General features: G+C 36.1%; 1 protein-coding gene and 1 pseudogene across 1 annotated transcript in view; both read right to left on the reverse strand.

Moving 5' to 3' along the window:
• Positions 1-68: 68 nt before the first annotated feature.
• The window catches only part of LOC120618647 (selection and upkeep of intraepithelial T-cells protein 8-like), a 42547-nt gene continuing 29110 nt past the window's right edge, over positions 69-13505 (reverse strand). The window contains exons 9-10 of the mRNA XM_039882870.1: positions 2486-2538; positions 69-110 (exon numbers count right to left, since the gene is read on the reverse strand). Coding sequence (XP_039738804.1) covers positions 69-110; positions 2486-2538 — 95 coding nt within the window. The remainder of the gene's footprint in view (positions 111-2485; positions 2539-13505) is intronic.
• Positions 11032-11150, reverse strand: LOC120581070 (uncharacterized; annotated as a pseudogene).

The following is a 13505-nucleotide window of genomic DNA, read 5'->3' on the forward strand; positions in this document are numbered from 1 at the left end:
TTTAGCCTTATTTTTCTGGAAGGATGACCTGAGAGGCCATTTTGGAAGCAAATATGACTTTCTACTCATTAGTGGGTGCAATCCATCTGCATTTTCTGCTCCTGGAGGACCTATAATTAGAGACAGATGTGTTGAATTATATGGCCAGTAAAAACTAGGGAAGAATGAAATTGTCTTTCATTGCCAAATGTGAAGAAGGCTTTTTGTCAGTTCTGTAGTGGTTTGGCTTTTGACTCAGCACACAAATATTCATCATCCTTTCCTCCCTTGAAAAAAACAAAAAAAAACAAAAAAAAAACCAGAAAAGCATTGGGAAGGTGCTAGGGTTGTGGTGAAGTGGACAGACAGGCGAATGGTTACAATAACGTGAAAATGCCATGATATATATGTAGGCAACTCTTAGAACCTTGGAGAGAGCAATGCACTTTGCAGCCTCATGGCAGTAAGAAGACCCATGAAGGCTTTACTAGGGAAGCAGTGTCAACATTTTGAGAATGAGGTGGCTTTCTCATAGAGAATAAAGGTGACAAGGACACGCATCAGATTCAGCACAGGAAAATATTACTGGGCAAGGGAAATTGAAGAAAATATGTGTGTAGTAAGATTTGAGAGGAAGGCAGAGAGCTGACTGTGAAGAGCTTCACATACCTAGTTAATGAATTTAGGCTTCATTATCTAGGAGCAGGAACTCCTAAGGGGCTGAGAGGTAGTATGCCTGGTGGTTCAATCAAAGTCCTGGAATGATGTTGACTCAGTTTAAATCCTGGCTTTACTACTAAGTTATATATGTTCAGGCTAGTTACTAAAACTCTCTGTGATTCCATTTTTTTCATTTGTGAATAATAATTTCTTGCTCATTATATTTTTTATTAAAATTAATAGAATTATTATACCTAAAGAGGTCAGAATAGTGCCTGATAAGTACTAAAGTGTAAGCACCACAAAGTACATAAGAATCATAAAATTTTTGCGTTCTTATCATTCTAGTAATACTGAAACGCGATATTTTAGAGTAGTGAAAAGTGGGAGTTTGGAACCAGAATCAAGTCCTGTCTTTGCTACTTACCAGTTATGTGATCTCAGGTTATTGATGTAACCTTTTTGCCCTTCATTCCACTTTCTGGAAAACAGAGGTAATAAAAGTACAAATTAATTAAATACTCAGAGTAAAAAGTGGACTGTAATAAGTGTTATCTTCGGCTATTAAGGGAGGATTTAAAATTGTGGCAGATTTACATATTTGAAATGTGATTCTGGAGGTCAGGAAAGGGCCAGAGAAGGAATACCACACAGCAAGCTGTCACAAACATTTCAGCCCAAGTGGGTGAAGTTGGGTAAGGAATGAAAGATCAGGATATGAGAGACACAAATGTTGAATTACTGCTGGGACTCAGTGAGTCTCTGAATGTAAGAAAGGAGAGAGATGTATTTACATATGTCTCCTGGGTTTCCAGAATGAGTGGAGAAATTGTGTCATTAGTCTTAACAAGAAGTGAAGGAAGAGCAATTGAGCTTTGACCATGTCAAATTTTGTTTCCATGCAATTGTTTTTATTTACTATATTGACTTTTTTGTACATATCATACTTTGTTACAATTGTTAAGATACATGACTTTACCATTAGACCTTGAAGTCTCTAAGTATAGGAATTATATGTTCTCATCCCAAAATATGTTACGGAATCTCACAGTGTGTCTAGTATACATGAGCTGTGCTGGACATCTCCCGTATGCTCTTGCTGATGTAATCTCCATTCTGCTCTGCCCTGCTCTGTTTCCCAGAACTCTGACCTATAAGGATTACAGCAATCGACTCCCTTCCCTCTGGCTTCTGGTCAGATTTAGTAAGCATAAATAATAAACAGGAGATTGCAGGTGTGGAAAAGAGTGAGGTTGGAGTATTTTTCTCTCAGATTCCTTCTTTCGGGCTTGCTGTGGTGAGCTGTATTCATTAAAGTCTTCCATTACAAAAAAAAAAAAAAAAAAAGATGCCTCATTGTGCATCCCTCTCTGTCCTCAGGTTTTAATTATTGCTTCTTTCCCCTCCTCCTTCAGACCCAGATGTGGTCACAACCCCTCCACTTCAGCTCCAAGATATTGCACTACTCCTCAGGGTTTTTCTACACTGTGTTCATACAATCGAGTTTTTAAATAATCTTTCTATTTAATGCATCTCAAACTTGATGTGTCATCTGTTTCTGGCTGATAAAAGAATTGGTACTGAAAGTGGCCCTCAGGAAGAGATCCTCCACATGTGATTCTGAAATTGGATTGCTCCTGTATTTGAGGAGGACACAGCTAACCTCTTTACTGGAGAGAAATGAGCAAGGGTAATGTATATAGCATATCATGCACCAAATTTTTTCAAATTGCCAAATTTGGCGATATGGGATCAAGAGCAGTTGGGAGCAGAGCACAGGAAAGGAAAATAGTTGACTTGATCACTATAGCAAAAGGGTAATCAAAAAGATTGTGAAGTCCTTTACCTTCTTCTGATTGCCCGAGATGATGGACATGAGAAAACAGAGGAAATTAAAAGCTACGAATATACAATTGAGAACATGTGTGAATAGCCATGAGGTCTCCATTGCAACTCTGAAAAAGTCTCTAGTCTTCTTTTTAGGCATAAGATATGTGGATGAGGACTGATATAAGGTCTAATTTTAAGGGCTGCAGAGTTTGAGCAACAACTGAATGTTCTACCTCACCAAGTCTCTTAAGTTAAGAGCACTGGAGGGCATCCTGATACCCTCCCTAAGACATGGGACAAAGACATGGACAAGTCTATTCATGGGATCAGCAACATGGATTTTCTTGCAGTGAGGGCAAGTGGCTGTTACTTATACTGAATGCTCAGCTTTTTTATTTTCGGGGGACTGGCAGGTTAGCGGGTGGCATCTATCATAGAGGGGGCATTAATTTGTCCTCAGCGATAAACATTTCCTCTGTCATTGAATCTGACTTGCCTGAAAGCAGCATTTCTTTATGCATAACCACTCATGTATGTACAAAATGCCTTATTCATCCCCATATTATCCCACACAACATTGCCTCTGACTCAGAGATACATTTTACAGCAAAGAAGTGCAGTAACGGGCTCAAGACCATGAAACTCACTAGTCTTACCAAGTGCCTATGATCCAGATACAGCTGACTTGACAGAACCTGATAAAGGATCAGGCAGAACACCAGAGAGGAGCTAACGCCCCATGCAATAGAGGATTCCCAATGACATGTATAATGTGCCTTAAACCAGTGGCTAACCAACTGTGCAGAATGCACAGGACTGGAAAGCAAGGAAGAGATATGAGATCTTCTCATTGTGAGGCTTTACAACCTTTTTGAAGAATTTTTGCCACCCCTTTACAATCTTCACCTCCATGTGTTTGGAGGTCCTAAAATCTCATAGTGTTGTGGTCTGATCAATTGGAAGCTGAGACTGTCCCCTGGCTGTATTGGGGCTTCTCATACCACTAAACCAAGAATCAGAAAACTGGGCCACTGGAGGGCTGGAGAGATTAGTCCAAGGGCCACAGAGGTGCCTGGACCAATAGTCTGGGTCAATACAAAACTGAAGCAACTCAAATAAAGATAAGACAACCAAAGGCTTAGATCTATATGACTGAAGATTTGAAGGACCCCATCAGGTTAAGAACCTCTTTTCACTGAGGTACTAATTAAAGAGAAAGGCCACACTAAATGAGCAGTGCAAGAAGGCAGCTACAATAAATGTGTTTAGACTTTTGTGACCACCTGGGTCTATAACAGCTATGTTTTATGTTTATTAACTATGATTTTTGTCTATTTTCCCAGATACTTTACATGAATAACATTGATTGTGCTGATTTAGGTCCCACACAGGAAATTTGGCCGAAACAATATTATCCATCAGGAAATTTGGCCAAAACAATATATCCATCAAGATATAGGATTGGGCTTCCCTTTGGTAAGGATGCAAAATTCTCTCCGAGCTAAAGGACAAGCCTAGATAGTGGCCGAGACTCTTGTTAAGAGACAAAGGTGGTGGACTATGCTGGATATCTCTCTTTGCCCATCCATGTCCATTCTCCACACCTCTTCAAAAAATATTCGTAAGAAAATTGGAATGCAAGCCAATATGGATATAGGAAATAGGGAATAACAGGAATTATAACAGGAATAACAGGAATTTGTTATAGGAAATATTCTTCAAACTTTGCACGAATTTTATCTCACTCAAATGAGAATCTTAATCAGGTACATATTCCACACAGTATATAATAGTTTTAAAACATGTTTGAACAATGCAGTCTTAGCGTTTTAATGGGTACAGAGTTTAGGTTTGGGACGATGGGAAAGTTCTAAAGATGAATGGTGGTGATGGTTACTCAACAATGTGAATGTAATGTCATTGGATGTACACTTAAAATGGTTAAAATAGTAAATTTTATGTTATGTATGTCGTAATATAAAATATAAAAATATAAAAAATTTAAATATTCAAACAAATGGCAAATATGCCAACAAGAAACTATAAAAGTTAATACAAATCACATTCAACGTGCCAAGCAAGTTAATCAAATCACAAAAAAAGAGATGAATGTCTTTAAACCAGTATTATCACAGCAATTTTCCTATTATAGAAATAGTAGTATCTAATTCACCCTTTTTCTGTCAATTTTTTGAGGGTCGTTCATGCAGCTTATTTTATTGATTGATTGATTTTTATTTTTTTAAATTCTTTAACATCACCACATATTTGACTCCTTTTCAATTTTGTTTTTATTTTAAGCAAAATTAAAGTGTTTTTGATACATCCTCCTTGCCTGTTGAGAGTGACTGAGTTAAAAGTATTTTTTGTAAAGGTTATTCATGTTATATTTTGAAAGCTAATAATTTTGTAGATATAATATTTCAATATTCATCATAAATATACCACAATGAGATAATTTTCTTTATCTCTATACTTTTGTTAATCTCAGCTAGCTACCTTAGAAAAGAGAAATTCTGTTTGCAAAGAATACTATGCAATGGTGACTCATAGCACTACTACTATGTAACTGGGGAATAACATGAATAAAAATAAAATATTTTCTTTATTTACGATAAAATCAGACTCCAGAAATTAAGCCCAACAATTGCAGTGACACAATATTGCAGATTGAGTCTCTAACGACCCACAAAGAAACATTGAGAAAAGATTTTTTCTAGAGGTGACTGAGACATCTGTTCACATCATCTCACTAGTCTTTAAACATAGGTCTGTCAAGTCTCTAGAAATGTAGGGACAGGAGGACTCCTAGAAAGCACAAGGAAGAGTAAGCGATGGAAGAAGTGATGACCATCTGGAAAGAGAGAACTGTACCCTAAATCTTACACTTACTTGAGCCCGGCGATCCCCAAGTCAGGTCTTCATTGTCTCTAGAGAATAAGTTGCAAATGAATCACCTAAAGTTGCCAAGAGTCTGATGAGATCCAGGCAAACTACTTAACAAAGATCCTTGTTACTGCTGCCATCCAATTCTGGGCACCTGATTCAGCCAGCCTGATCTGTATGTTCCTTTCCTAAGGGAAATTCCAAGGAGACTGGTGGTTTCACTCTGTGGGTAGGAGTCTTTGTTCAGTTTCAGTAATTGTACCAGGCATCACTGTATTAACATCACAAGTTCTAACAAGACTTACCTCGCTCTGAAAGAAAGCAGCACATAATCTGATTTATATATTTTATGTAATTTGTGCTGAATAAAAGGGCTGTGATAAAGGAATCTCTTTTGAATGCTGTACCTGTATTTAGAAAGGAAAGAAAGGGAACCATGGAAGCATTATAAAAGGCACTAAATCCAGATCAGGCATTCAAGGAAGGCTTCAGGAAGGTGATAATGGCTGAGAGGAGTCTTGAAACAAAATGAACACTTAGCTCAGTTAAGAAAAGGAACAGAGTAACTTTTCCAGGCTGAGGAAACAATAGCTTGAAAGACATATGAGAGAAGATGGTAGATTCAGGAAGCATCCTTAGGGCCTTCCTCCTCTCCTGCAGGCCCCTAGGTCTAAGGCTGCCCCTCTCTTGTAGTTGCCCCCATCCACACTCCACATTGCAGTCACTACCCTCAGGGTGTGTGACACAATCACCCCAGCTCCCTTCGTTCTTGATGCACTTCAAACAAAGAAACTGATCTCTTTCTTTTAAGCATTTTGCTGTTATTCCTTTTAGGCAAACAGTTTAATAAAGTAACTTAGATGGAGATGTGAATAATTCTAGGATACTACGAAAAATGCTTGGAGAACTGATCCCTGGCCCATAAAGTCCAATGTGCTTCCAGAAAAGGCTCTGGGGTCCGTGGTAGAACTCTGCCATTTCTTCTGCTGCTCATGGGATGGGAGGAAGGTCATTAAACTTTATTTTATTGATTCCTTCCTCTGTGGTTACCCTTCATATGCAAAGTAGAAATGGTTTGAGAATTGTCTACATAAGTGACTAGAACCCAGGTTGAGGACTCCCAGAAGTCAGTCTCAGAACTTTGGAGAAGAACCTGGACTCTTGGATATGAGAGAGAGAGAGAGACGCCTGAGAAAAGCCCCCAGTGGTGCCATGCCCGAGTCCTCCAAGACCACTTCTCCTCTACTCTCCTGGTGACTGTGGCTGCAGGATGGAGCTCCAGTGGAGCTGAATCCCTGAATCTGATCACTTACCGGAGCTCCTGAATCTGGTTTCCTTCTCTTCTCCACGTCCTTCTGGTAAAGTTCTTCCTGTGCCCAAGAACTAGGGGTGTGTCTGAATTAGCATCAGGCATTTGAAGCCAAGCAAAATGGGTGTTAATATGTGTGCAGAGAGATCATAATTACATCAATGATCTGTTTTTCTGTGACTAAAACACAAGTGCAGTGAAATGTCTGGAGGCAAAATTCAAAAGTTTTTCTATTGTGCAAGTGGTGTTAACCTGGAGTAACTCCTGCGTGAAATTAACACTGATCAAAAAGCTTTTTAACATTGATAGGATTATTCTCCCTCTGAAATGTTCCCTCCTCCCTTCCTCATCAAAACATCCACTTTGCCCATCTGATATGTCTCTGTATCAGGTTCTTTATCCAGACTAGATTAGAATCATCTAGATTAGATAATTAGAATCATCTGGGTAATAAATTCACATTCTGTAACATTTACTGTTTAAAAGTCTACAAGTCAATGATTTTTGGTATATTTATAATGCTTTATAACCATCACCACTATTTAATTTCAGAATATTTTCATCATCCCCCCAAAAAACTTGTGCCCCCCAATTTTCCCCTCCCTCCATTTCCTGGCAATCACTGACCTACTCTCTGTCTATGAGTCTTCCTAGTCTGGACATTTAAAGTAAATGGAATCATACAATATGTGGCTTTTGTGACTGGCTTCTTTCACTTAGCAAAATGCTTTCAAGATTCATCCATGTCGTACCAGGTATCGGTACTTTTTATGGATGAATAGTCTTCCCCTTAGGAATATATATTTTTAAAACTGTTGATTAGTTTACAGACTTAATTCAGTTTTCATCTTTTTTCATTTTAACTCTGCATTCCTCATTATAGTGATGTTCTTTTTTAAAAAATTGAGGTATAATTAACATATCACACTGTATAAGTTTGAGGCATATAATATGTTGACTGATACATGTATATATTGCAGTATGATTACCACCATAGCATTAGCTAATACCTTTATCCTGTCTCATAATTGTTATTTCTTTTTTTTTTTTGTGGTGAGAATAATTAAGATTGAGTCTCTTAGAAAACTTGAAATTTATAACACAGTTTCGTTAACTAGAATAAGTATGCTGTGCATTAATTACATCTCCAGAATTTATTTATCTGATAGTTACAAGTTCGTATCCTTAAACATTTCCCCAATTCCCCAAACTCTCAATTCATGCTAAAAACATTTCTATTCTGTTTCTACAAGTTCTGGTTTTTTTTAGATGTCATTGGTATTTTCTAAAATTCCCCTAGATGATTGCATTGCACAAATGAGATTAAAAACTATGCCTCCATAGCTAATGGATATCTTTGACATGCCTTGAAATTTTTTCAGGGCTTGTGACAGGAAGAATTTGAGAGGCAGAGAAATGGAGTTTTTTTCAGGTGAGAGTATTACAAATGGTATTGGGAGTATTCCAACTTCTATTAGTTCTGCTGTTCAGTGACTATTTTTATTCTCTAGTTGTACGTGGGACTATACTGTTATGAAAGAACAAGCTTCATCTTGAAAAGAAGTGATTTCATGTGTTGTTATCTCCATCTATTGCATATGGTAATGGGAACACTTTCTTTTGCTCTCTGTTTACAGTCATGTTTACATGGCTGATGGAAAAATTTCTCTAGACAGTGTAGGAAGGTTATATGATCTTAAATTATTTATTAGATTGGTCACATAGGCAATCACCACAAAAGAAAAAGAATGATGACTAAAACCTCATCAAAATTTATAATTTCCTCTCATCCAAATATAATATTAAGGATTTCTGGCTTCTGCTTGGGATTCATAAAGTAGAAGTGTTGGTCCAAGCTTAAAAGCAAAGAAAAGCTGAATAATCAACAAAATCATAACTTTTCCTGAACCCTTCTGAGTTTGTAAGGAAAAAGGTCCCCTGAAATTTTCAAGAATAAAAGAGGCACAAACACTGACTTACCTGGATAGAGCATAGGAAGAAGAGAAGACACCATCGAAACTGATATAAAGACTTGAGCTAAAATTCTAATGAGTAGGTAAAGGCCAACTGTGGGCTAGCATGAGAGTATAGGTCTCTAGGAGATGCAGACACAAAAGGAGTTTTTGCCCACCTACAGAATCTTCACAGTGGGGATTCATGAGAATGAATGGAGGCAAAACAAGAGATTGGAAAAGCCTTTCTGTGATCAGGTAGAGGACAGGGCAGTCACCTGTTTGTGGGAGAGGCAGAGGCTCCACCCAGTTCCTGCTTCCTTATGGAATAATAAGTATTAAGGTATTGGTAAAAGTGTTAAGATTGTGGCTACACCCAGTTCATCCTCCCTTATGGAATAAAAGTGTTAAAATATTTGGTATTTATGATATTAAATAAATAAATCTCCTACGAGTGTGTTAGTACATGTCTTTTGGACAAAAGCGCTAATATGTTAGATAAAAAAAAAAAAAGTAGATTTCAATGGATAGTAATTAAACAAAAACCAAGATAATCTGAAAAAAATAAAATTATTGATTGATAGTTTTTATTTTCCTGGCATTTAAAAAATTTTGCTTCTCTGTCTTCTGACATTCTTTGTTTCTGAGGACAAATCAGAGTTGTTGTTTATTCATCTGAAATGTGTTTTTCCTCTTGGGCTGTTTTCTGTGTTCCCTTTGTATTGCAGCAGTTTGATTATTATGTTCCTAGACACGATTTCCTTCACATTTATGTATACTCCTTGTGGTTTATGAGATTCTGGAATCTGTAAATATAAATTATTTCTCCCACTTTGAGATTATTTTAGAAGTAAAAATAATTCTACCTCATTCTCTCTCTTCTACTTTCAGGATTCCAACTGCATGCATGTTAGCCCATATTGTCATACAGATTCCTGATACTATGTTTATCTTTATTCAATTTCTTTTCTCTGTATTCTTCTGATTGGACAATTACTTTAATTTCACTGATGCTTTCCTCTCTTACCTTTGTCCTACCAGTAATTAGGAAACTATGAATAGGAAAGTACAGATAGCCAAATACCACTTCAAATTCTACTCTAGTTTCCTCAATTATTAACATTTTGCATAGTTTAGACTTGGCATATAATAAATTTCCAGAAATTTATTTATGTCATCTAGGTTATCCAATTTTTTCGGAGTATACAAATTCATAGTAGTCTCTTATGATCCTTTATATTCCTGTGGCATCAATTGTGACGTCTTCTCTTTCATTTCTGATTTTATTTGTCTTCCCTCTTTGTTTCTTAGTCTAGCTAAAGTTTTCTCGATATTGTTGATCTTTCCTAAAAACCGAATCTTTGTTTTGTTATTTTTCTATTGTTTTCTATTCTCTATTTTATGTATTTTTCCTCTGACATTTATGTTTCCTTCTTTCAGCTAAATTTGAGCTCTATTTGTTCTTATTCTAGTTCATTGATGTGTTTGAGATTTTTTTTCTTTGTGAATGTAGGCATTTATTACTATAAACTTCCCTCTTAATACTGCTTTTGGTGCATCCCATACATTTTGGCATGTTGTATGTCCATTTTCATTTGTTTCAAGGAACTTTTTAATTTCCCTTTAGATTTTTTCTTTGACATATTGATTGTTCAAGAGTATGTTGTTTAATTTCCACATATTTTTGAGTTTTCAAATTTTCCTTCTGTAATCAATTTTTTGTTTCATTCTTTTGTAGTCAGAAAATATACTTAATATTATTTCAATCTTTCACATTTGTTAAGACTTGTCTTGTTACCTAATTTGTGATCTATCCTGGCAAATATTCTATTTTTGCCTGAGAAGAATGTATTCTGCTGCTGTGGGGTGGAATGTTCTGTATATATCTGTTAGGTATACTTGTCTAAAGTATAGTTCAAGTCCAACATTTCCTTATTGATTTTCTGTCTAGATGTTTTATTCCTATTGAAAGTGGCATGTTGAAATTCTCCACTATTATTGTGTTCCTGTCAGTTCTGTCAATGTTTGTTTTATTTATTTGGTTCATATATATTTATAATTGTTATATTTTGGAGAGCCGACATTTTTCTCATTATACATTATCTTTCTTGGTCTCTTTTGACAGCTTTTAATTTAAAGTCTATTTGATTTAAGTGTGCCCACACCTACTCTCTTTGGTTTTCATTTGTATTGAATACCTTTTCCCATCCTTTACTTTCATCTTACTTATATCTTTAGATTTAAAATGAGTCTCTTGTAGACTGCTGGACAGCATATAGTTAGATCTTGGGTTTTTGTTGTTGTTGTTGTTCTTTTTTTTCCTTTTTTTAGGTGAGGCAACCCTTGGTTGACCTCACAGATTGCAAGGAACTTGTCAGATTACAATCCTTTATTTATTTATTTTTTAATATTTTACGCCTTCAGCACCTGGTCTTCCTAGGTGGTCTCCCATCCAAGTACTAACCAGGTCCGACCCGGCTTAGCTTCTGCGATCAGACGGGATCGGGCTTGTTCAGGGTAGCATGGCCGTAAACCATTGTTGTTCTTTGTTTGTTTGTTTGATTGTTTTGCCATTCGGCCACTCTCTGTCTTTTGATTGAGAATTTTAATCCATTCATGTTTAAAGAAATTATTGATATATAAGAACTTATTATTACCATTTGATAATCATTTTCAGTCTCATAGCTTTTTTGTCTTTCTTTTCCTCTCTTGCTTTCCTCTTTTGTGAAATGTTGATTTTTTTTTTTTTTTGGTGTTGATATGTGTTGTCTTTCTTATTTTTTGGGGGGTATATCTTCAATATGTATTTTCTTTGTGGCTTATATAAACATAAAAATCTATTTTAAACTAATAGCAACATAACTTCGATCATACACAACTCTATATTTTTATGTAACTCAACTTTATGTTATTGATATTACAAATTACATCACAAATTATATTTTTATAATGTATATCCATTAACATGTTTTGTAGGCATAGTTTTTTTAATACTTTTGTCTTTTAACTTCTACACCAGAATCAACAATGATTTACAAACTACTGTTATAAAGATTTATAGTATTTTCTATTTATCTATATATTTACCTTATTTACTTTTACCTGCAAACCTTATATTTTAGTATGTTTTTGTGTTGCTGTTTAGCATCCTTTCATGTCAATTTGAAGGACTCCATTTTGTGCTTTGTGTAAGGCAGATCTAGTGTTAATAAACTCCCTAAACTTTTGTTCATCTAAGAAAGTTTTTCTCTTTCATTTTTGAAAGATAGTTTTCCGGCTTTATACAGGGAAGACTTTTATCAGTCAACCTGGCAGGAGAGTCAGGGATCTCTCAAACCTTTTCTGTAGATGTGCCTTCTCTGGACTAGTGCATGTACATCCAATTAGAGAGATGTTCTGATTTCTGTTTTCAGTAGTTCATAACCTCTTACTCCGTCCGTGTTTGTCTACTATATTGCAGTTCCTCTGGAACGGCTCCACACACCCCAACTCTTTTTGATGTTGTTGTTCTCAGGTGTTGTTGATCTCTAGGTCTCCTGGCGTTGAGAGTATGCCAGGTTCTCCCCATCACCCAAAAGACTGAACATTGGACATATGTTTCAATCTCTTCTTTCTCTCCCAAGGGAGAATCTGAGGTCTGTGAATTTTCCTGATGTTATTATTCTGACCTAGGGTAAAGGGCTCTGTCAATGAGTGAGTACTTGTTCAAGCTAACAGTTTGGAGCCTTTTCCTGTCAGTGCTCAGTTTCAGGCAAGACAAAAATCAGCCCCTTGGGTAGCCTCCTGAAAAGTCAGAATGTTGAATGTATAAGTCAGTCTTCCTCTGCTTTCCACATTGAAAAGCTGAAAGCTATAGTTTCCTCCCAATAGTGTGGTTTTGTGCTGATCATATGGGGAGAGATTTTAGTGAGAAAGTTGCATGTTGTGCACTCACCTGGTGAGAAGCCTCCCAACTGGTCTCTGCATTTTTCACAAAGGAAATTGGTTCATGTATTTTTGAACTGGTGCGTCCATAGAGCAAAAGAAAGTCTGGGGCTTTCTATTCCATAATCTTCCTGGCATCACTCACTCGCATGCATTTTCAATCATCTGGAGCTGCAGTCATCTGAAATTTCAACTATGATGAACATCTAAGATTGGTCATTCACAGAGCTACCAGCTGATGCTAGCATACTTTCATGTGACCTACACATCTACATGTGGTTTCTCTCACATGGTTTGGGTTTCACATGGTAGAGTGGCTATATTCTAAGAGAGAACATAGGAGTGATTATTTCAAAAGACCCATAAATAATTGCAAGGCTTCTTTTGAACTAATGTAAGAAGTTACAAAATGTTACTTCCTCTATATTGTATTGGGCATGTAAGTCACTAAGGCAGCTCAGATTTAAAGGTAGGGGAATTGGACTTCACTGCTTGATTTGAAGAGGAACATATGTATACACAACAAAAAATGATGGCGCCTATATTGAAAACTACCACTACATTTAATATTTCCATTATCTTTTTCCCCATGTGTTTCAATTTTGTTATTTTTTGTTAACCTGTGTTTAATTTAACTAATCTTGTTTTGTTCCCAACATGCTATTAAGTAATCCATTGAGCTTTTAATCTCAGATATTATAGTGTTTACTTTGAAAATATTTGATTGTTTTAATAGATTTTCATTCTTTGGTTACATTCATCTTCCTTTTATCTATTTTGACAAGCTTTGCTCTATTATATTATTAAAGTTGTTTTAAATTGTCTGTTAATTCCAATATCTTGATTACCTGTAGGTTTGCTTCCACTATTTATTGTCTCTTAATTGTTTATATCTTTTTCTTTTGCATATCTAATTTTTTTCATATACCCAACATTGCATATAAAAGAAGTATAAAGTCTCCAAA

Source organism: Pteropus medius, unplaced genomic scaffold (genome assembly GCF_902729225.1).
Source record: "Pteropus medius unplaced genomic scaffold, Ma_sr-lr_union100, whole genome shotgun sequence".
Lineage (NCBI taxonomy): Eukaryota > Metazoa > Chordata > Mammalia > Chiroptera > Pteropodidae > Pteropus > Pteropus medius.